The sequence below is a fragment of the Nematolebias whitei genome, chromosome 23 (assembly GCF_014905685.2).
Source record: "Nematolebias whitei isolate Nwh7 chromosome 23, NemWhi1, whole genome shotgun sequence".
Classification (NCBI taxonomy): domain Eukaryota; kingdom Metazoa; phylum Chordata; class Actinopteri; order Cyprinodontiformes; family Rivulidae; genus Nematolebias; species Nematolebias whitei.
Window position 1 is genome coordinate 18,497,256 of NC_056520.1, and position 21,069 is coordinate 18,518,324.

Below are 21,069 nucleotides of genomic sequence, written 5' to 3' on the forward strand. Positions count from 1 at the left end.
GTATGTAGGTATGTATGTATGTATGTATGTATGTATGTATGTATGTATGTATGTATGTATGTATGTATGTATGTATGTATGTATGTATGTATGTATATATATATATATATATATATATATATATATATATATATATATATATATATAGTAAAATCATGTATCTGAGGATTCAGAAAAGCTGATTTAGTATTATTTATTCAGACCAAAGGTTAAAACAAACGTACCTTCAGAATGGGAATGTTGCTCTGCTCTGCCAGGAAGACGGCACGGTTGCAGAGTCCGGCGATTCTGGCCAGGGCCGCCCAGGTGGCGGAGCTTCTGTCGAAGGAGGTGCCGCTCTGGTTCTCCGTGGTGTCGGCCTCGTGGATCTGGTTGTCGAACCACATGTGGGCCACCGTCATCCTGTTCTGGGTCAGGGTGCCGGTCTTGTCTGAGCAGATGGTGGAGGTGGAGCCCAGCGTCTCGACAGCTTCCAGGTTCTTCACCAGGCAGTTCTTCTTGGCCATACGCTTGGCAGTCAGAGTCAGACACACCTGGAGGGGGATTTACTTGGGTCAGCTAACAGCTGAGACACATTCAGGAGCTTTAAGGGACATATAAAAACACCCAGACTCACAGTGACGGTAGCCAGGAGACCTTCTGGCACGTTGGCAACAATGATACCAATCAGGAAGATGACGGCCTCCAGCCAGGTGTATCCAAGAATCAGGGAAAGGACGAAAAAGGACACACCGAGGAATACTGCCACACCAGTGATGATGTGGATAAAATGCTCGATCTCGATGGAAATAGGGGTGCGTCCAACTTCCAATCCAGATGCGAGCGTTGCAATACGACCCATGACAGTACGATCTCCTGTGCTGATCACAATACCACGAGCAGTTCCTGCAAAAAACAATTGTTTGGATTTTTCCCGAGCCACCTGCTTCTGTTCTTGAAACCTTTAAATGTTTCTGGCCTCTCTTACCTTCAACACAGTTGGTGGAGAAGAACGCAATGTTCCTGGTCTCCAATGGATTATCATTGGAGAAGTCTGGGGTACGAGTCTGAGGCTCTGATTCACCAGTCAGGGAGGAGTTGTCCACCTGAGACAGAAAACGACAGCAGAAATCGATGACTAAAAAACAACTAAAAGGTCAACATTTAAAAAATGATTAAATAAAAACAACAAACTGCCCTTTTCTGTATTTAAAACATTTTCTAAGGATTACCTGGCAAAAGTTGAGTCGAACGGCACCAAAAAAAAAACAACTTTAACACGCAGAGACACGTTAAGGATATGAAGATGCAGCCCCTATTATTATCCACCTGACAAAGGGTTTCTTAACTTTATATCTTACTCTTCCGTCAACTTTAATGCGGCCCGAACTGCAATGTGTACCCCCACAAATGTTATATCAAAACGACCGGCTCAGCCCCGTGATGTGTGCTTAGGCCTGTTGCACTAAACAATAAATCAATTAATCGCAAATGAAATGAAAATTATCAACCTCATTTTCATTTTTCGGCTTTATTGTTTCTTCATATCTCTCTCTTTCTACTGAAGACACTGGATGACAAAAGGCTCAACTCCAGTGCTCTTCACTGACCCCTCCCTTTCTCTTTTCTCTTTAAAATCTGTTTTAACTGTCCAAAAGCACGTTTTTGGATTGTTAAAAGCAGCTAAGCTACGAGCTAAGCTAACAGGCCGACCTTGGGAATAAGCCTCCGTCTTGTCGAAGCTCCAAAATTCACGGTTGAAACCAGTGCCTTTGTGTAAAAAGTTGTTTTTCTCTGCAAAAAGAAGCTGAGAACTTGTTTACTGATTGTTTTTATTAAAAGCTTAGTGTGAAAAATGCTATGCTAAAGAGCTCAAATCACTGAGCGTCCACCATGTCACCATGTCAGCCCATGTCAGCCCATGTCACGTCAAGGGCCCTCCCTCCCATTTTTCTTAAAGAGACACGCTGCTCAACTATCCATCCATTGGTTCAAACAGTCTTGTACTGCCATCAGGTGGTCAAAAAAGGTACTACACCCCAAACAAATCCACATTTCTTCTAAAATTTGACAATTAATTATTGTTAAATTTCAAACAATATTATCGTTTATCGCAAAATTTCTGCGACAATTAATCGCCTAGCAAAATTTGTTATCGTGACCAGCATATGTGTGCTATTACTTTTATTAGCGTTTTGAGTTACCATGGCGACGTAATTTGCAAACAAAGATGCCGTTCATATTAGTAATTTTTCATAGACTGGTTGCAAATCAAATATCCAAGATGGCCACCTGAGCTAAAAAGGAAAAATACTGTAAATCAGCCATTTATGGAGATATTAAGCTGAAATTTGGTGTGGTAGTAGCTGAGAGCAATGCCCAATATATAATGAATTAAACAATTCAAGATGGTCGTCAAAGCTAAATTTAAATGGCTTTAGCTCAGCTACTTTTACACACAGAGCTGAAATTTGGTGTGATTATAGCTGAGGACGTTCCCCATCCCATACTGAATCCAAATCAAAAATCCAAGATGGCCACCATAGCTTAAAGAAAAAAAATAACTAACTCGTTGATATTTTGCCATTTTAGTCTGAAATTTGGTGTGGTGGTAGCTGAGAGCGAACCCCAACACTTAGGGTTAAATTGTCTGTCAAATCAAAACTTTAAAATGGTCGCCACGTGGCAGTCCTCGTCAAAAGTTTCTCCAGTTTATTCTATTGCTGCTTTCAGCTTTAAATCGAGGCGTCAGCTATGTCAACGCTGTCCTGAATCTTTGTAAGGCTCAAATAAGCTCAAGTGTTTGTAAATCACTTCGTTCGGGTGTGCCCACCTTGCAGCCGTGAGCGGAGATGATTCGCAGATCAGCAGGAATCCTGTCGCCACCTTTCACCTCCACTAAATCACCGACAACCACTTCCTCAGCGTTGAGACTCTTCTTCTCGCCGTCACGAACGACCAGGGCTTGCTATGAGACGAGATGAACAAACGAGTTGGTTTAAGCCGTAACAGATCCCATTTCTTCTATTTTATTTGATATCGTCGAAGGGCACCTGAGGGACCAGGTTCTTGAAGGAGTCCATGATCTTGGAGCTCTTGGCCTCTTGATAGTACGAGAAGCAACCAGTGACGATGACGACAGCAGACAGCACAACACCTAAGTACAGCTGAAAACACACACTTAAAAGTTATGTCCTCATTTTCCCACACATATTGACAGATTAATTTTTCATTTCATTTTCCCCCGCCCCTCACATTATCGTTTGCAGGCTCTTCCTCCATTGCAGCCTGAATACCATAAGCCAGGAAACAGAGGATGGCACCGGTCCATAGCAGCATGGAGAAACCGCCAAACATCTAAATGAAAACAGAAACGGGAGAGATTTAAAATCCAAAAATCTTCCGAGACTCAAACGGTATCAATGCAGGATTTTACCTGTTTGCAAAATTTGACCCACTCTGGGGTGGTGGGAGGAGGAGTAAGAGCATTGGGCCCATCGCGGGCCAGAATCTCAGCAGCTTTTGCACTAGACAAACCCTAGAATTAAAAGAAAACAATGCGCATGGTGTTAAATCCAATCCAGATGTTGCAACGTTTCTTAAAATGTGGTTTGGAGACGTCAAAGTCCAAGAAAAACCAAGATGGCTGTGTACCAACCGGCAAACTCACTGAAACATATTTCAGTCCCGGGGGGGGGGGGGGGTGAGTAGGAGCTGCTTGTTGCCTAGCAACACAGCATCAACAGAGAAACACTTCCTTCATCATCAGATAGCAGGAAGAACACGTTAGGAGGAGTAAAAACGAGGCCAATGAGATCATCCGCAATCGGTACGGGGGCTTCTTGGGCTCGTCAACGCACGCTCGCTCACACGTGCACAGCTTGGGGACCTTAATTAAAAGCGCTGATTAACTATTCTCCTTGATCTTTGCTGCATGACCAGGAGCACATTTACTTGAGGAGAGGGGGCTCCCTGGAGCGTTTGATTAAATTCTCCTTCAGACCAGCTTCTATAGGAGCACAGTGAACTGAAGAATGTCTCTCTTCTTCTCTAAATGTCCAATAAAATGTGGATTTTAAAACCATTATTTGTATGGATGCACAATATTATCGGCATGGTATCTGTATGGTATCGGTCGATATTAGCGTTAAAGTTCAATATCGGACATTCCATCAAAATAACTCACAGATATAAAAGGCGCTGTTTTCTTATGACAACCCAGTGACAAGGATGCCTGCAGCGCCAGCACAACGTGGTGATGTCACACGCACCTACTTGATCTAATCACGGCCGAGAGGAAGAAGTCAAAATGTCGGCGGTGTGCAAGTTTTTTTCGTTGAGGATGTCGGATTCTAAAGATTTATGGACTACGTTGAGCCTCGCTACATCGTCCCCAGTCGGAGATATTTTTCCGACGTAGCCTTACCCGAGTTACAAGCCATCATTTCCGACGTCACTGAGAAGCTATTAGCTGATAGCACTTGGGTGAGTTTTAGCACAGACATTTGGACGTCGTGTTAGCCCCGTTAGCATGATTAGTCTTACGGCACAATGGATAGACAAAAACTTTGAACTTAAAAAGGCTGTCCTTCATGCACAGGAGTGCAGAGGATCCCACACTGCAGCTAGGAACCTGGAACAAGCCTCCACAAGGGAGACAGCATCGCAGGTCACTAATGCTAATAAATAACATTTAACACTTTTCATTTAATGTAAGTTAAAGTGTTATGCATATCATATGGCTGTTACTGAACATATGTCACCAGCTCTTACAGCTGTTGCACAATTTTTGTAGAAAATAAGCCTAAATAAGAGGGCTATGTTCTGACAAAGGAACATGTATAAAAAAACATCGGTATCGGTTATCAGCCAAATAAGTTTTAAAATATAATAATTATTTGATTATTTCAAAGTTCTGTCCTTCGGTGTGCTGTGTGGTCTGTTGTGTGTGGTTTAGGTCAGAATAGAACTCAAATTCTGAGCCCAAACCTCACAGAAGAATTAACTTCCTTTAAAAAAAATAATAATAATAATTTTTCACAAGTCCCCAGCTGCTCTTTCGTTATTTTCTACTTGGGCTTACTCCTGCGTGCTTGTGTTTTTATTGCTTAGTCAGTATTAAAATATGTTTGGAGCCAGAGGTCAGAACTTGAGAACTTGAAAGTTCCTGGAGAAACTTTGATGGGGACTGCCACGTGGCGGCCATTTTAAATTTTTGATGTGACAGTACTAAGTGTTAGGGTTCGCTCTCAGCTACCACCACATCAACTTTCAGCTTAAAATGGCAAAAATATCAACGAGTTAAAGTATTTTTTTTTTATTTTAAGCTATGGTGGCCATCTTGGATTTTTGATTTGGATTCAGTATGTGATGGGGAACGTTCTCAGCTATAACCACACCAAATTTCAGCTCTGTGTGTATAAATAGCTGAGTTAAAGCCATGAGCTTTAGCGGACATCTTGAATTTTTTTTAATTCATTATATATTGGGCATTGCTCTCAGCTACTACCACACTCAATTTCAGCTCATCTTTACAAATGGCTGACTTAAAAGTATTTTTCCTTTTTAGCTCAGGTGGCCATCTTGGACATTCGATTTGCAACCAGTCTATGAAAAATTACTAATAAAAACTGTGTCTTTGTTTGCAAATAACGTCGCCATGGTAACTCAAAACGCCAATAAATAACGGTGTCGAGCCGGTCGTTTTGATGTAACATTTGTGGGGGGACACGTTGTGGTTCGGTTAAGAAACCCTTGTCAGGTGGATAATAATAGGCGGCTGCCTTAATAGGAATTTTATTATAAAAATTGATTATATTTTATTATAAGCATTTTCGTCTTCTTTCTGCATCCTTTTCATTCCATGTTTTTTTTTCTTTTGATGAATTTGTTTCGTTTCTTTTAAACGAATGAATAAATAAATTTTAAAAATGAATGAATGAATAAATAGGCAGTCCCCAATAAGGGTTAGGGCGCAGGGCTCGGGATTTGGCAAACATGAATCTACCCTTATTGATAATACCCAAGAAAATTAAACCCTCTACATTGGGGTGGCTGCCAAGATGATTCTAAAGCGGTGTCCATTTTGAATCATAGACAGAATGCTGATGGACCATTATGGTCGATATGGGCACCAGTGACCCCAACAACCCAGAGAGGAAGAAGCGGGTAAAGATAATGGATGAACGGATGCTCATCGTAGACAAGTTTGATGGAAACATGGGGGTTAACAGTTTTAATTTCAAAATTGTTGCAATATTTGTTTTTGGAAAAATACAAAGCATAAAGACTTAAAGCTTTTCATCAGAACATTAAACAAACTATGAAACTGATAGCCTACTAAACTATTCATGAACTGAATGTCAACGATCAGACTAAAGTGGACAAAGTGACGTTAACAGCAACGAGCAGCCTTCATGCTCCTAATATCCGATCTCATCTGATCGCTATGATAAATGCTCTTTAAAAAAAACTGGATCAGATTGCTACTAGCTAACACACAACCCTGTGTGATATATAAAGCTACAAATGCAGTACATTCCTGGTACGATCTATTAAAATAAACACCTTTAACAACTTCTTTTACTCACAGTGGTGAGGTCGGTCCCATATTTGCGATTGAGCTCATCCAGCGTCAGCTTGTGGTCGTCCTACAAGGACACAAAGATAAGGCGGAATCAGCGCTCATGTGTTTTATATTCTGTGCATGTGTGGGTTCTATATGGGAAAAAAAAAAAAAAAAGATGGCAACGTTTGCAGCCCATTGTGTTCTGACCTTTTTTCCCACCACTACCAGTCCAAGACCAAAGCCTTGGCAGTGAGAAAATTATTTACAGATAGATTGAGAGGTAAAATGGTGGAAGAAAATGATAACATTAGCAAAAACCAGTACAGTGTATTTAAATCTTTTTACAGTTTATGTTGGTGACATATTTAACACTTACATGAGAAACGACATGATAACTGCAGCGCAAGGGATGATACAAGTACGAGACTGGACAATCAGAGGAAGACGTCCTGTGTTGAGTGAAAAACAAAAGTGAAGCCTCAAACACTTACCAAATCCACTTCCTTCTTCAGTTCATCCATATCCTTCTCTTTCTTCCCTTTCCCCTTCCCCTTCTTCTTGCCGCCCTGTTCCGAGGTCGCAGCCAACTCATACTGCTCTCTTCCGTCCTGCAAGCACGACAATGAAGAAACTTTATGTAGGGGGAACTCAAGTTTATACCGATCACGTAGAAGAGTTTGAAACCCCTGTTCTCACACACAACGCTCTCGACGACCAAGCTCTGTCGTGTATTAAATGGCTTCTTGTTCCATATTTTCCCTGAGCGCTTCGATCTCAGAGTGCAGGCTCACCGTATTTGTTGGACTATAAGGTGCACTTAAAATCCTTTAATTTTCTCAAAAATTGACAGTGAGCCTTATGTATTAATTCCGGTTGTGCTTACTGACCTCGAACTGATTTTATGTGGTTATTGTGAATGAGTTGAATAAAGTTTGACTTATCTGACTGTTTTGTTTCGCTTAATGCGCCTTATGTATGAAAACAGAGCCGTTCATTGATATTGCGCCTTCTAATCCGGTGTGTCTATAGTCCGAGGAATATGTTATTTGTGGTTCCTAGTTTCCAAAAATAGAAAGGGAAGCAGAGTTTTTAAGCCATCAGGCTCCTCTCTAATGGAACCAACTTCCGTTTTTTTTCAGTCAATTTCAGCTACTTTCAGCTGTTCTTCAGCTGTTTTGTGCTCCTTTCAGATTATTTCTGCTAACTACAAAATTTTTGTGCTTCTTCAAACTTATTTCTGCTAATTTCAGCTTGTTATGCTCCTTTCTGCTTATTTCAGCAAGTTTCAGCTTTTTCTGCTATTTCAGCTAATTTCACATTTGTTGCACTCATTTCAACTTTTTTCAGCCTAATTCAGCAAAAATGTGCTCTCTCCACTTACTTCTGGTAATTTAAGCTTCTTTCTGCTGTTTAACTACTTTTCAGCTGTTTTTGGCTAATTTCAGCTTTAATCAGATAATTTTTACTTTTTTGTGCTTATGTCTGCTTCTTTCAGCCTAATCATTTAAACAAGTTCTTTCTGCTTTCTTCTGCTAATTTAAGCTTGTTCTACCTTTTTTAGCTGCCCTTTAAGACATTTTTTAGCTAATTTCACCTGTTTTGTGCTCCTTTCAGATTATTTTGGCTAACTAAAACATTTTTGTGCTTCTTTTAACTTCCTTCTGTTAATTTCAGCTTGATATTCTTCTTTCAGATTATTTCTGCAAGTTTAAGCTTTTTCTGCTATTTCAGCACATATTTAGCCGTTTTATGCTAATTTAGGCTTTTTCAGCTAATTCCACTTTTTTTGCACTCATTTAAACTTTTTTCAGCCTAATCAGCAAAAATGTGCTCTCTCCACTTCCTTCTTGTAATTTCAGCTTCTTTCTGCCTTTTTTTTTAGCTACTTTTCATGTTTTCTGCTAATTTGAGCTTTTTTCAGATAATTTCTACTTTTTTGTGCTCATTTCTGCTTCTTTCAGCCTAACTGGGCAAATGTGTTCTTTCTGCTTTCTTCTGCTAATTTAAACTTGTTCTATATTTTCAGCTACTTTTTTAGAACATTTTTAGCTAAATTCAGCTGTTTTCAGATAAACTCAAGATTTTCTTGGTAATTCCCGCTACTTTCAGCTGAATTAACTTATTTCTGCTAATTTTAGCTTGTTATACTTTCATTTTTGTTCAGCTAGTTTCAGCTTTTTCTGCCACTTCCGCTACTAATTATTTGTTTTATGAAAATTTTAGCTTTTTCAGCTAATTCCACATTTTATGAGCTCATTTCAGCTCTTTTCACTTCCTTCTCATAGGTTACGCTTCTTTCTATCTTTTTGCCTACTTTATTTATTTATTTTTTATTAATTTTTTTGCTAATTTTAGTTTTTTACAGCTGATTTCTTAGTTTTTCTGCTTCTTTAAACCTAATTCTGTGAGGCTGACACCCTGTTCACTTTTAAGACAAGGCTCAAGACTTTTCTTTTTCATAAATCCTATAGTTAGGGTTGGCTTGGTTTTACTGCTATAAGCTTAGACTGCTGGAGGACAATAATAATAATAACTTTTATTTATAATGCACTTTACATTCACAATGAATCTCAAAGTGCTACAAAGAGTGAACATCAGATAACATCAGGATAAAAGCAACCATAAAAGCTGAGTACATCTCACATCTCCTCAATCTGACGCAGTCTTTACTTACATCTATCCATCTTCATGATTGTACCGGTATCTATAATTACTTATATCACAAACGTGTTTTTCTTTGTCTTTATACCCATAGAAAGTACAGCTGGACTGGCCATTCTGTTTTGTCTCTTTTCTGTCCTCTCTAAGCCCAGCCAGCCGAGACCGATGACTGCACATCCTGAGCCCGGACCTGCTGGAGGTTTCTTCCTGTTAAAGGAGAGATTTTCCTTTCCACTGTCGCCAATGTGCTGCTCAGAATGAGGGATTACAACGAAGTGAAGATTTGATGCAATCTGCTGGCTTTCTCAAATACATATTTTTTTACTAACTGGCATTTCATATTGTACTGTTTATAAGGAAGGAAGGAAAGACTTGTTTTTTAAAGTACAGAGTCCTAAGATAACTTAAGTCATGAATTAACTACATAAATAAACTATATTTAGCTGAATTATTGTTGGCTGTTACTGCTAAGGTCGTAGTACAACTTTCAGTTTAAACTATGCATTTTTCAGCTAAGTAGCTTGAAAACTAAAATCTAAAGTGTGCTTTAATTCATGTTGAATTGATTTTGGTCATGAGCAATGAGCAGTTTAGATCAACTGTGACTCAGATGGAGCATTAAAAAACACTTTTCAAGCAGCGCAGGATTTGCTAAATGTTTCCTGACATAGTCTAAAAGGATGATTATGGACATTTGTGCAAATGATGCTCAGCCACCACCAAACATCCTGTACCGCTGAGAAATAATCCCCTGAACATCATCAGGCTCTAATCTCAAACCGTCATTGAGTTCTCGAGGTACTTTGGGTTCAGATGTGCAGCCGCTGGCAGTTTAAAATAATAGTGTGTAAAAATTTGTAAGACGCCCACAGAATGTGGTATACTTCCTAAAAATTGAAGTTTATCATAAATGCATATATATATATATATATATATATATATATATAGCTTCCAAATGCCATTATTTTATAAGTTTATCAAATTCCCTCAAATTGTTATTTTTCACACTTTAGAGGGATTTGAAGATTTACAACCATTCAGGACCAATCTAAATATTCACACATTGGGTGTCCGGTTATTTTTTCCCCAATACAAGCAATGCAATGGCTAAAATCTTGTTGAAGCTCGGATGGTTTTTTAATGTAAAAAATGAATCTTCACAATACTGAGCTAGAGCTGACTGGCATGGAAGACAGTGGGCATTATACACATCCTTTAAGGGAAAGCTAGGCCTTTATTAGTTTAATGTTAATATGTAATGATTAGGGGTGTGGCCCCGAGTTACTTAATTTTAGGAAATCGGCCGATTCTTGCATGAGAAACCGATTTTACCGATTTTTGTAGTTTAACAATAATTGCCTGAACTTCATTTATATTTCTGAGCACTACCTCATAGCCAGTTAAAACAAGTTTGTATTGTTTCTAGGATATTGTTCCAGGGTATGTTTTACAACAAAATAATATTGGAACATTGAAGGTGCATTGTGACCTTGTAACATCTGACAGTGTCGATTATAAAACAAAATCGGTATCGGCCAAAATCGGAATCAGCAGGTCAGACTTTTTAGAAATTGGTGATCAGTGATCGGCCAGAAAACTGAAATCGGTGCACCCCTAGTACTGATCATGTGTTCTAGATAGAACAGTGGTTCTCAAACTGGGGTCCCTGGACCCCCGAGGATTTGTGAGCTGGTGCTCAGGGGTCCGCAAAAAATAAATAAATAAATAAAATAAAAATACGGGTACAAATTTAAATTTTTTTTTTTTTTTTACAAGCATGTAGATGTTTAACAATATGTTAAAATACACCAACATGCAGGAAATCACATCTACTAGGGGTGCTACGATAAATCGGACAGACGATTTATCGGCCCCGGTTTACTTAATTTTGGAAGATCGGCTGATACTTGCATGAGAAACCGATTTTACAGATTTTTTTGTAGTTTAACAACAATTGTCTGAACTTCCTTTATATTTCACAGCACTACCTCATGGTCAGTTAAAACAAGTTTGTATTGTTTCTAGGATATTGTTCAAGGGTATGTTTTTCAATAAAATAATATTGGAACATTGAAGGTGCATTGTGACCTTGTAACACCTGACAGTGTCGATTATAAAACAAAATCAGCATCGGCCAAAATCGGAATCAGCAAGTCAGACTTTTTAGAGATCACTTTATTCAAAATTTTCTGGGGGAAGACACGCCCCCTATTTGTGTTCCAGCATTGATCGGTTTACAAATTAAGCCTTGTTACTTGGTATGACTACTGCTGTTATGATTCTGTTCAGTTTTAAGTAGTAATTTGAAAAAGTGACAATCCATTTATTATGTTCATTGTACGAATAGGTCAAGTTTAAATTTTTATACTGCTAATTTTCTCAAAAGTGTAATTTTTGAAAGTTGAAATTAAAAATTTTGTTAAGTGTGTCTTGAATGAAAAACACCCCATGTTTAAAAGTATAAAAATTGTATTAACACTATTAAAGAACAGGTCTTAAGTATTTATGTTACAAATATTTCCATTGTATTAAAGAGACAAACTGAAGAAAATTATTTAATAAAATTGAGGGTTATGAGGGGGTTTCTGAAACTTTTTCTCTACTGTAAGGGGTCCCTGAACCCACAAAGTTTGAGAACCCCTGAGCTAGAAGACCAAAAATATAAATACTTTGCAGAGAAGAAGCATGAACAAATCCTAACCAGTGACACTTTGGCACACTTACAGGAGGATTTATTAGCGATAAAAACTAATAATCTAATCAACCATCATCATTATCTGCTAAAACCAACATCTTCTTTCCTGAATCCATTTTTATTCTTTTTTATGCTGCTATATGATTATGATGCTCCTGAGACTTTTTAAAAATTATTATTTAACTGAGAAAAGCGTCAAAAACTTGAGCAAGAAACCTGTGACTTAAAGATGATCAATAAACTGCTGTTTGCGCAACAACAGCAGCAAAAGTACGAACAGGCAATTTTCACAAGTCGGACACTGACGTGATATCCAAAGGCCTGTTAGACGCATTACTGCAATTAGATCTAATTAACCACATTGTTAAACATTTAGACTGTGCAATTTATCACCTGGCCATTAAACTCCAAGTGAAACAGTCATGTTTGAGATTTTTTTTTCCCTGCTTCTACAATAATTCAAAAACTACACAAGCCATTGACGGTGACAAAAGTTCAGTCCAGACAAATAAATTCATCAATATTGAGCCCAAAGAAGAACGAAGTGTTGAGTAGATTTCAGTCAGTTTGGAGATAAGGCTTTTTTTGGGACAGATTACAGTGGAACTGATTACACTTTTGCCAGGAAGAATGTCACAGTCACCAACAGCTTTTCTAAACATAACCTCGACAGCTTTGTGGCTCAGCCAATCTCCAGAGCGGAACAATGAAGCAGTCATTTGCTGAGAATCCCACTCAAGAGGACTTTGTGTTGCTTTTAGCTCCAACTGGGACACAAATTCCCTTCCAGCAGGCAGGACGGATTTTAAACAAATACAATAATTCAGGTTTTAAGAGCAGATTTAGATGGAAAACACCCTCTTTATGTTAAGTTTGCGTGACTTGTCTTGCACTTGACGTCCAATATCACACAATCAGGCTTGGCTCGAAGTGACGGCCAGACTCGTCTGTCCCTATCGTCATGCTGCCTCCCCCACCCCCCAGATGTCCCCTCTCATTATCAGCGGTCAGTGTAGCTGACAGGGCAACAAAAGCACTAAGTCTGTGTCTCCTAGACGGCTGGATAACCAGGCGGGGCGATGAAGTGGTGAGATACAGAAAAAGAAAAAAATATTTTGACTGCATGGCACAGAGTCAGGTCTGTTGCCCGCCCACTAGCTTAGCGCTACGTTGCTGCCGGTTTTATCAGTAGGGGGTGGGGGGCGGAGCGGACCATCAGTAGCATTTTTTGCTAGCACGTTTGTATTGCACCTCGTGCTACATCAATACCGATAGTTGTCAACGGGGGCGGGGGGCTTGGTAGGCGGGGCTTTCGGTTCTGTTGATGGGGCGGTGCGCCTTGCTTGTATAATGGTAGGGGAAACACTGGATTAATAAAATTTTCACTATGTTTTTATAAAACAAAGTTCCTTATATGTGTTGTATATCGGAATAAAAAACAGTCTTTCCTTTTGTTAAATTAAAAAAAACTTCTTGTAAAATTAAAATTCACCTTCACCTACTGGAATAAACAAAGTGTAAAACTATTAAATTGTGCTCTATAAGAGTCTGATATGTCATTTTGGCAACATCTTTTGTTTTTTTTCCACAAATCCAGCATTAAGTTTAGCTGTAGATTTACAATAATAATAATAATGTGTTATTTGTTATGAGTTCCTCCAAATCCGAGGCCATGGTCTTGTGCCAGAAAAGGGTACAGTGCCCTCTCCAGGTCGGGGAGAAGGTCCTGCCCTAAGTGGAGGAGTTCAAGTATCTTGGGGTCTTGTTCACAAATGAGGGAAAAATGGAAAGTGAAATCGATAGACAGATAGGTGGGACGTCTGCAGTGAAGTGGGCGCTGTACCGGTCTGTCGTGGTGAAGAGAGAGCTGAGTCAAAAGGTGAAGCTCTCAATTTACCGATCGATCTACGTTCCTACCCTCATCTATGGTCATGAGCTATGGGTTGTGACCGAAAGAACGAGATCACGGATACAAGCGACCGAAATGAGTTTTTTCTGCAGGGTGTCTGGGCTCTCCCTTAGAGATAGGGTGAGAAGCTCGGTCATCCGGGAGGGATTCAGAGTACAGCCGCTGTTTCTCCACATTGAGGAGCCAGTTGAGGTGGCTCAGGCATCTGGTTAGGATGCCTCCTGGACGCCTCCGTGGTGAGGCGTTCCGGACATGTCCCACCGGGAGGAGACTCAGAGGAGGACCAGGACACGCTGGAGGGACTATGTTTCTCGGCTGGCCTGGGAACGTCTTGGGATTCCCCTGGAGGAGCTGGCCTAAGTGGCTGAGGAGAGGGAAGTCTGGGCCTCCCTACTTAAGCTGCTACCCCCGCGACCCGACCCCAGATAAGCAGAAGAAAATGGTTGGATGGATGGATGTTATGTGTTGTCATCATTGTATGTTCCCACACAATGGCAAAATTGGCTCTCTGCATTTAACCCATCCACCCCCAGGTGGAGCAGTCGGCAGCTATTGAAGGCACCCGGGGAGCAACTGGGTATAGGGTGTGCTGCTCAGAGACACGGCGATATGTGCAATGATTGGGGATCAAACCTGGGACCTTCGGGTCCTGAGTTAGCTGCCCTACCTCTACCCCATCTCGGTCCCCTAAAACAACATGGTGGAGCCCGGAAAACTGGATCTTGTGGCTTCAATTCTCCACAACAAAAGAAAGCTAAATAGTATGTCTAGATTTATAGTCAATAATCTGCTCATAAAGCAAACTATCAATTGATCACGTCTTGCTTCTGCTGATGTGTTTTTATGTGACAGAAGTGACAAGCTAACATAAGCTCACTCCACTTTTTTGATATTATTCTTTGAATGTCAAGTTCAAGTAAACACTTTTATGACTTTAAATCATCGACATTGACATCAACTGAGCGATACATGACAATTCTGGCTGAAATGATATTCCTGCAGGAAGCTCCCCGTAGAAGCGCCAGAAATGCTACAGCTTGCTGATACTGTAGCTTACCGTTATTGCCATGCCCACATGTCATGGTGTCCTTGAGCAAGGCACCTAATCCTTAACTGCTCCCCAGGTGCTTACCGGTACATAGCTGCCCAAAAAAGCTCTTGAAAATGAGTCTTTTTGACTCAATGAGACTACCTGTATAAATAAAGGTTAAATAAAAAAAAACAATTAAAAAAACTGACTGAAAAATTCACTTATCTTTGCAGCAATCAGGCTTTCTTCGTGAGCCGTTGTGATTCTAGTGTTATTTTTAAAGTTGGACAATGTTCTTCATAAGGTCTCTCATGTAAATGAGTCCTCGTGGCTCAATGGGACTAACCTGTTTAATCAATCAATCAACCTTTATTTATACAGGTAAATCCCATTGAGCCTCGAGGACTCATTTACAAGAGAGACCTGATTTCAACAAAGAAAGATGACAACAATGGACAACAGCAACAACAATAAACAGTTATAAAAACTCATACTACAGTTTTTTTTTTGTTTTTTTTTTAACAAATAGGATGGCTAAAAGGAAAAAGGTAACAAAACAAAAAACAGCTAGATTCCAAGACAAATGTAGAAAACTAAAAACAGGAACATGTCTGCATTGGACCCTGCCAGGAGTCCAACAGATTCTTAAAGACACTTAGAGAGGTCAAGGTCAAGAGCTTCAAATCTTTTTGTAAGATATTCCAGGAAACAGGAGCGGAGTAGGAGAAGGCCCTTTTGCCTAGTTCAGTCCTCACTGAGGGAACACTGCAGGTAATAATGTCCTAAGAGCGCACTCCGTAGCTGCACTCACGCAGAGACATGTAGGAGGAGATGTATGAAGGCAACAGACTAACAACTAACCTGTTTAAATAAAGGTTGAATGAATAAATCCGAGTACAGTATGTAGAGTTTGGGTCAACAGGCCTGTTCAAGGCCAGCAGCTGAAAAACGAAGCAGCTGTTGTAGCCTTTGTTCTGATCCAGCTGTCCCAAACCTTTGAATTAGGAGTCGTTTCTTTCCCATTGAGCAATACACACAATTTCAACACTGAGTGTAGTCACAGAGTTTGTTTAGTCTAGAATACCTCTGACCCCTTTGGCCCAAGCACTTTAGTGCTCAAATTTAATTTCTATCCAACACACACAACTGAAAATGTTCAGTGTCAGACAGTACAAGCACGGATTGTATGGATTGAAAACCTCAAAATTGTGGTTAAAACACCAGTGTGTCAAATAACTCAATGACTTTATTCAGTTGAGAGCTGGAAGGAAGAGCATATTGGCTAATATGAAGATAAATTTAGATTTAATCAGCAGGTAAAACTGTAAAAAGTGAATTTTATTTTATATGCCATACATGTTCAACTGTGTATAACAAACCATAAAGTTTTGTTTTGTCATTCAATAAGTCTTGGCGACTAGTTGGAAACAAGACTTCAAGAAAATATGCTAATCTTCACAGGGAATACATCGAGTTGGGACTATAACTACAAATAATGACATTCACGCAACATTCCTGTAAATGAATGCAAATTTATATGCTACAATTTAGTCTGTGTCTTAACTGTGTCAGTTTGATCACAATTCATTCTTGATTTTTGTCTCCAGTCACAATTTGGTTTCATCGGTCTCAAAATCCTGTCAGTTGTTATCTCATATTTCTCACACTTCCTGACCCACAGAAACTAAATTTAAAATGGATTCCAGGTACCTGCATTGACTTTGTGACTATTTAGAACATCTTCTGCAAAAGGGTTTGAAGATGTTCAAAATTCCCTTGAGGTCCTGTTACTCTTGCAAAGAATTTGAGAGCCTGTTCAAACGTTTCAAGACATTTTGGAGAATGACGGTCGCAATTTGTCGCCAACAATTGCAGTCCAGTGAGGTTTAAGAGATCGCTTGAAACCTGGGGATTTCTGGATCAAGCTTTACACTGACCATTTTCCTGTTCTTTGGCAACTTTTGACTTAACACAAACAACCATTTGATCTGTATTGTAAGGTTTCAATGTCTACAGACTTATTTCAAACTAAACTTTGATTTCAGCCTAGATGTCTTTAGACCAAATACATATTGGATCGCATGGTTTAGGAAAAATCTGACCGCCTGGAATCATCCAAACCGAGTCAAATTGCTGCTGCCAGAGTTTTTTAATGAGGGTTGATAGGAGAGATCATATAGCTCCAGTTTTAGCTTCTCTCCATTGGCTCCCTGTCAAATTCAGAATTGAATTCAAAATCTTACTTCTAACATACAAAGCCCTGAACAACCTAGCTCCATCTTATATTACAGATATTATTGTTCCATAATTTCCTAACGGAGCACTTCGCTAAGACTGGAGGTTTACTTGTGGTTCCTAGAGTTTTCAAAAGCATAATGGGAGGAAGATCTTTCAGTTATCAGGCTCCTCTCTTGTGGAGCCAACTTCCAGTTTCTGTCTGTGAGGCTGACACATTGTCCAGTTTTAAGACTGGACTTAAGTCTTTCCTTTTTGATAAATACAGTTATATATTTTTCCATCCTTGGCATGTGCTTTTGTTTTTCTTCCAATGGGGGAACATCTGCACCTATATCTGAACCAGCCATTCTGTGTTCGTTTGTCTCTCCTTCCTGTCCTCTCAAACCTCAGTCGGTCAAACCAGATGGCTGGTTGTCCTGAGCCTGGTTCTGCTGGAAGTTTCTTCCTGTTAAAAGGGAGTTTTTCCTTTCCGCTGTCGCCTTTGTGCTTGCTCAGGATGGTAGACTGTGATAAAGCGAAGATTCAATGAGTCTGCTGGCTTCCTTAGATAGAGAACTTTACTAAATGGCTTTTGTATGTATGTGAATGCTTTTGTACAGTGCCCTGAAACAACTTCTGTTGTGAGTTGGCGCTATATAAATAAATTGAATTGAATCGAGTCACATTGAACTTTAGTAACTGTTCATTAATTTCTAAGAGCCCAACTGAACTGTAATGTTGCTGCTCCTGTAAAATGGTCACCTTCGAGTTTAGCACATTTTGATATTGACAATAATGTCCAAAAAACAACAATTGACGACAATGAACTTTGGTGCAATCCAGAGTGCCTTGAGAATCTATCATCTTATCTTACAGACATTTAAGTCTGCACAATCAGGTCACGAGTTTAAAGGTCTCCAGTCCTTTTTGTTTTTGACTAGTAAAGCTGAAGTCATACACAACAGCTTGTGCTTCTCTTTGGATTTTCTGCAAATTAGCAACAGATGTACACAAAAGTCAAGGAAAAAGAAACCAAAATATTCTCCAGACAGGCCACTCGGCATGTGTTTGCTGCCGTCATTTCAAAGAACCACTGATAGTGTCACTAAAGCAGGTGCTAAACCTGTATGGCGTCTTGCTGACCACAAACAGGCTGAGAACGTTCAGTCCAAGCAGGTAAAAGGATACTGCAACTCCAGAAGCAAACATCGATAGGGAGTTAAGACTCATCAATAATTCAACACTTTACAAGAATCGCAGGTGTTAGCATGTTAGCAAGGAGGTCAATGAAACACCATCTGACTACTAATGAGTCCGTATACAAACCAACTGTGTAAGGGTTCGCCGCTGCCGCTGCCATTTTCTTTAGGAGCAAGCCCGTTTAAGATTGACCAAATGTGGACATCCTGCACACAGTCCCAGTCATGGAACTACGCTAACTAATATTGTTTTTTTTACTCCTTCAGCTGACTTAAGTTTCCCAGAGCACACAGTGTGTGATCCCAGCACATGTTGTTATTGTTGCTTGAACCCCCCGGCCCGTAAAGCTGGGAAAACACTCTTCTTAGTTCTGGATCGCCATGGCCTGATCTTTGCCTCGGGACCCCTGAAGGCCCCCTGGGGCCATCTGGCTTCAAGCAAATAATTCACAAACCCAGGTTGAGTGGAAGCAAAAACCGAAGAAAGAAAAAGTAGAAATGTGAATCTTTAACAAAAAAGCTATATAACCAAACATTCGTTAAAGGAACGCATACCACCCACCTCCTTAGATGAATGAATTTTAAACAAAGTATCATGTGACCAGTTAGTGCTATGCTGTGGATAACTTTCGGCTGCTACAACACCAAACCTTAGCGCAATTTATGTAAAAGTGACTAAATTATCACGTATTTGTGTTTGATGAGGTTGATAAGCAGTCGCGACCATCTTTAATCATCTTAATCGACCATTGACCTTAGTCATGTTTAACTTAATCGACCATCTTTCTTAGTTGTAGATGTACAGAACATCCAATAATTACTTTGAGCCTTTCATCAAAATCAATGCGTTGTTTCATGAGATATTTTGCTAAAAGACAAATGTGCACAAACGTAAGCAATTGCACAACTTTTCATGGTAGAGGGCAATAGTTATAGTAAATACAAGAACGCTAAGTTGAATCCGTAATGTAATGAATCTGAATCTATAATGCCAATTTAATTGGTGATATGCGACTTATCTGTGCTGCTGATTATCCATGCTGCTGATCTCCTGTCTTTATGCTGCTGTATTCATACCCATCTGCTCACTACAAACTAATGTTCAGGCTACTGTTTGATATACCGTATTATTTTACATTATTAGTGTTTAGCGTATATCCTAGATCTTTATATGCCGTTTCTTTTTATACTTTATATTTTTGCTATTTTTGGGTGCAACTGAGACCTTGAGTACTTCATTTCGTTCCACCTCATGTACCACATGTGACGCGAATGACAATAAAGGACCTTGAATCCTTTAGTTATTTGAACATTTCTCACATTTTTATTTTTCACTAAAAGCACTGATTTGATAAACTTCTAATTAATGAATGTCTCACTTCTTAAAACAAATGGCCACTTCCTGTAAATTTTGAGATCATTCACTCTTTTAAAAACTTCTAATATTGTCACACCCAAAAAAAACAAACAACTGCTCAGTTTGAAGATTTATAGTTTTTTTTTATTAGGAGAGGAAGATGACAATAATGGATTGTTGGCAATCTGTCAAAACAAAAGATTTCAATTTTGTTGATGGGACACATACAAGTCCATTAAAAGTCTATTGTACTTTTTTGTGTTCAGAAATATTAATTCTGCTCTGTTATTTTTCGTAAAAGGCTGTTTTGACAAAAAGAAATGTTTGATTGCACTGTGACCTGCAACATATTAAAGAAATCAATAGTTAAAATGAACATAAAAATGTGTTTTTTACATTAAAAAGTTGGTTTTATTTTGCCATATAAAAAACTTTTTTCTTTACTATGATGAACATGTTTTACTTTTGAAAAAAATATGTTGATAAAGAAAAATGAATAAGGGGGCTGTATGACATAATGAAAATATATCATTGCAATATACAATGATAATTTTAGTTTCTTTTTTTTCAATTTGTATGCTAAAACTGTACCTTGGCGGCATGGTGGCGCAGTTGGTAGAGCTGCCGCCTCTCAGCGAGAAGGTAGCTGGAATGAATCCTGGCCGGTGACCTTTCTGGGTGGAGTTTGCATGTTCTCTAAGCACGTGTGGGTTTTCTCCGGGTACTCCGTTTTTCTCCCACAGACCAAAAACCTGCATGTTAGGCTGATTGGTAACTCTAAATTGTCCCTATGTGTGAGTAAGACAATGAATGGTTGTCTCGTTTGTCTCTATGTGTCCCTGTGAAACACAGAGGGAAGGAGGGACGGATGGGTGAATAGAACTGAATCTCAACTGTACAAAAAAAAAAATAATAATCTCCATAAAAACAGATTTTTCAAACTACAAGAAACCTAAAATGCTGAGTTAGGAATTTGTTGCTTAAAGCCAAACTCTCACTGTGCTGTGACTGCTGGCTACAAACTGAAAACAGCATTTGCAACAGTCCAAAATGTTTTGAGGGTTAAGAATTATGAACACGTTGGAGGATATAACTGAGCATCAAACTTTCTCTCAAAATAGCCAGACTTGTTCTAAGCATTTGGAACGCGCCTCAAGCCCGTCTCAATTTAGCTTTTGTAATTCCAGCATACTTTTCTCACAATTTGATTTTCCAATTACATAGTCGCCAACAATAGCAGCCCAGTGAGACACCACTACAAGGAGCACAAAGTTGGAAGCTGTTTAATCAACCACCTTATGAACAATCTCCACTAAACCAGCTTTTGACATTTCCTTTAAGAAGAACCTAATTGTCTGATTCCTGTGCAGTGTTTCCCCTAGATCAGTTCCCTTGATGGGGTACTTGTCATATTTTATTTTTTGTTGACTGGGGGGGGGGGGGGGGGGGGGGGG

General features: G+C 39.3%; 1 protein-coding gene across 1 annotated transcript in view; it reads right to left on the bottom strand.

Moving 5' to 3' along the window:
- Window positions 1-21,069, bottom strand: part of LOC119428748 (sodium/potassium-transporting ATPase subunit alpha-1) — a 49,388-nt gene that overhangs the window by 18,160 nt on the left and 10,159 nt on the right. The window contains exons 2-10 of the mRNA XM_037696425.1: window positions 7,039-7,155; window positions 6,570-6,629; window positions 3,416-3,517; window positions 3,235-3,336; window positions 3,033-3,146; window positions 2,813-2,947; window positions 968-1,085; window positions 617-885; window positions 225-533 (exon numbers count right to left, since the gene is read on the bottom strand). Coding sequence (XP_037552353.1) covers window positions 225-533; window positions 617-885; window positions 968-1,085; window positions 2,813-2,947; window positions 3,033-3,146; window positions 3,235-3,336; window positions 3,416-3,517; window positions 6,570-6,629; window positions 7,039-7,155 — 1,326 coding nt within the window. The remainder of the gene's footprint in view (window positions 1-224; window positions 534-616; window positions 886-967; window positions 1,086-2,812; window positions 2,948-3,032; window positions 3,147-3,234; window positions 3,337-3,415; window positions 3,518-6,569; window positions 6,630-7,038; window positions 7,156-21,069) is intronic.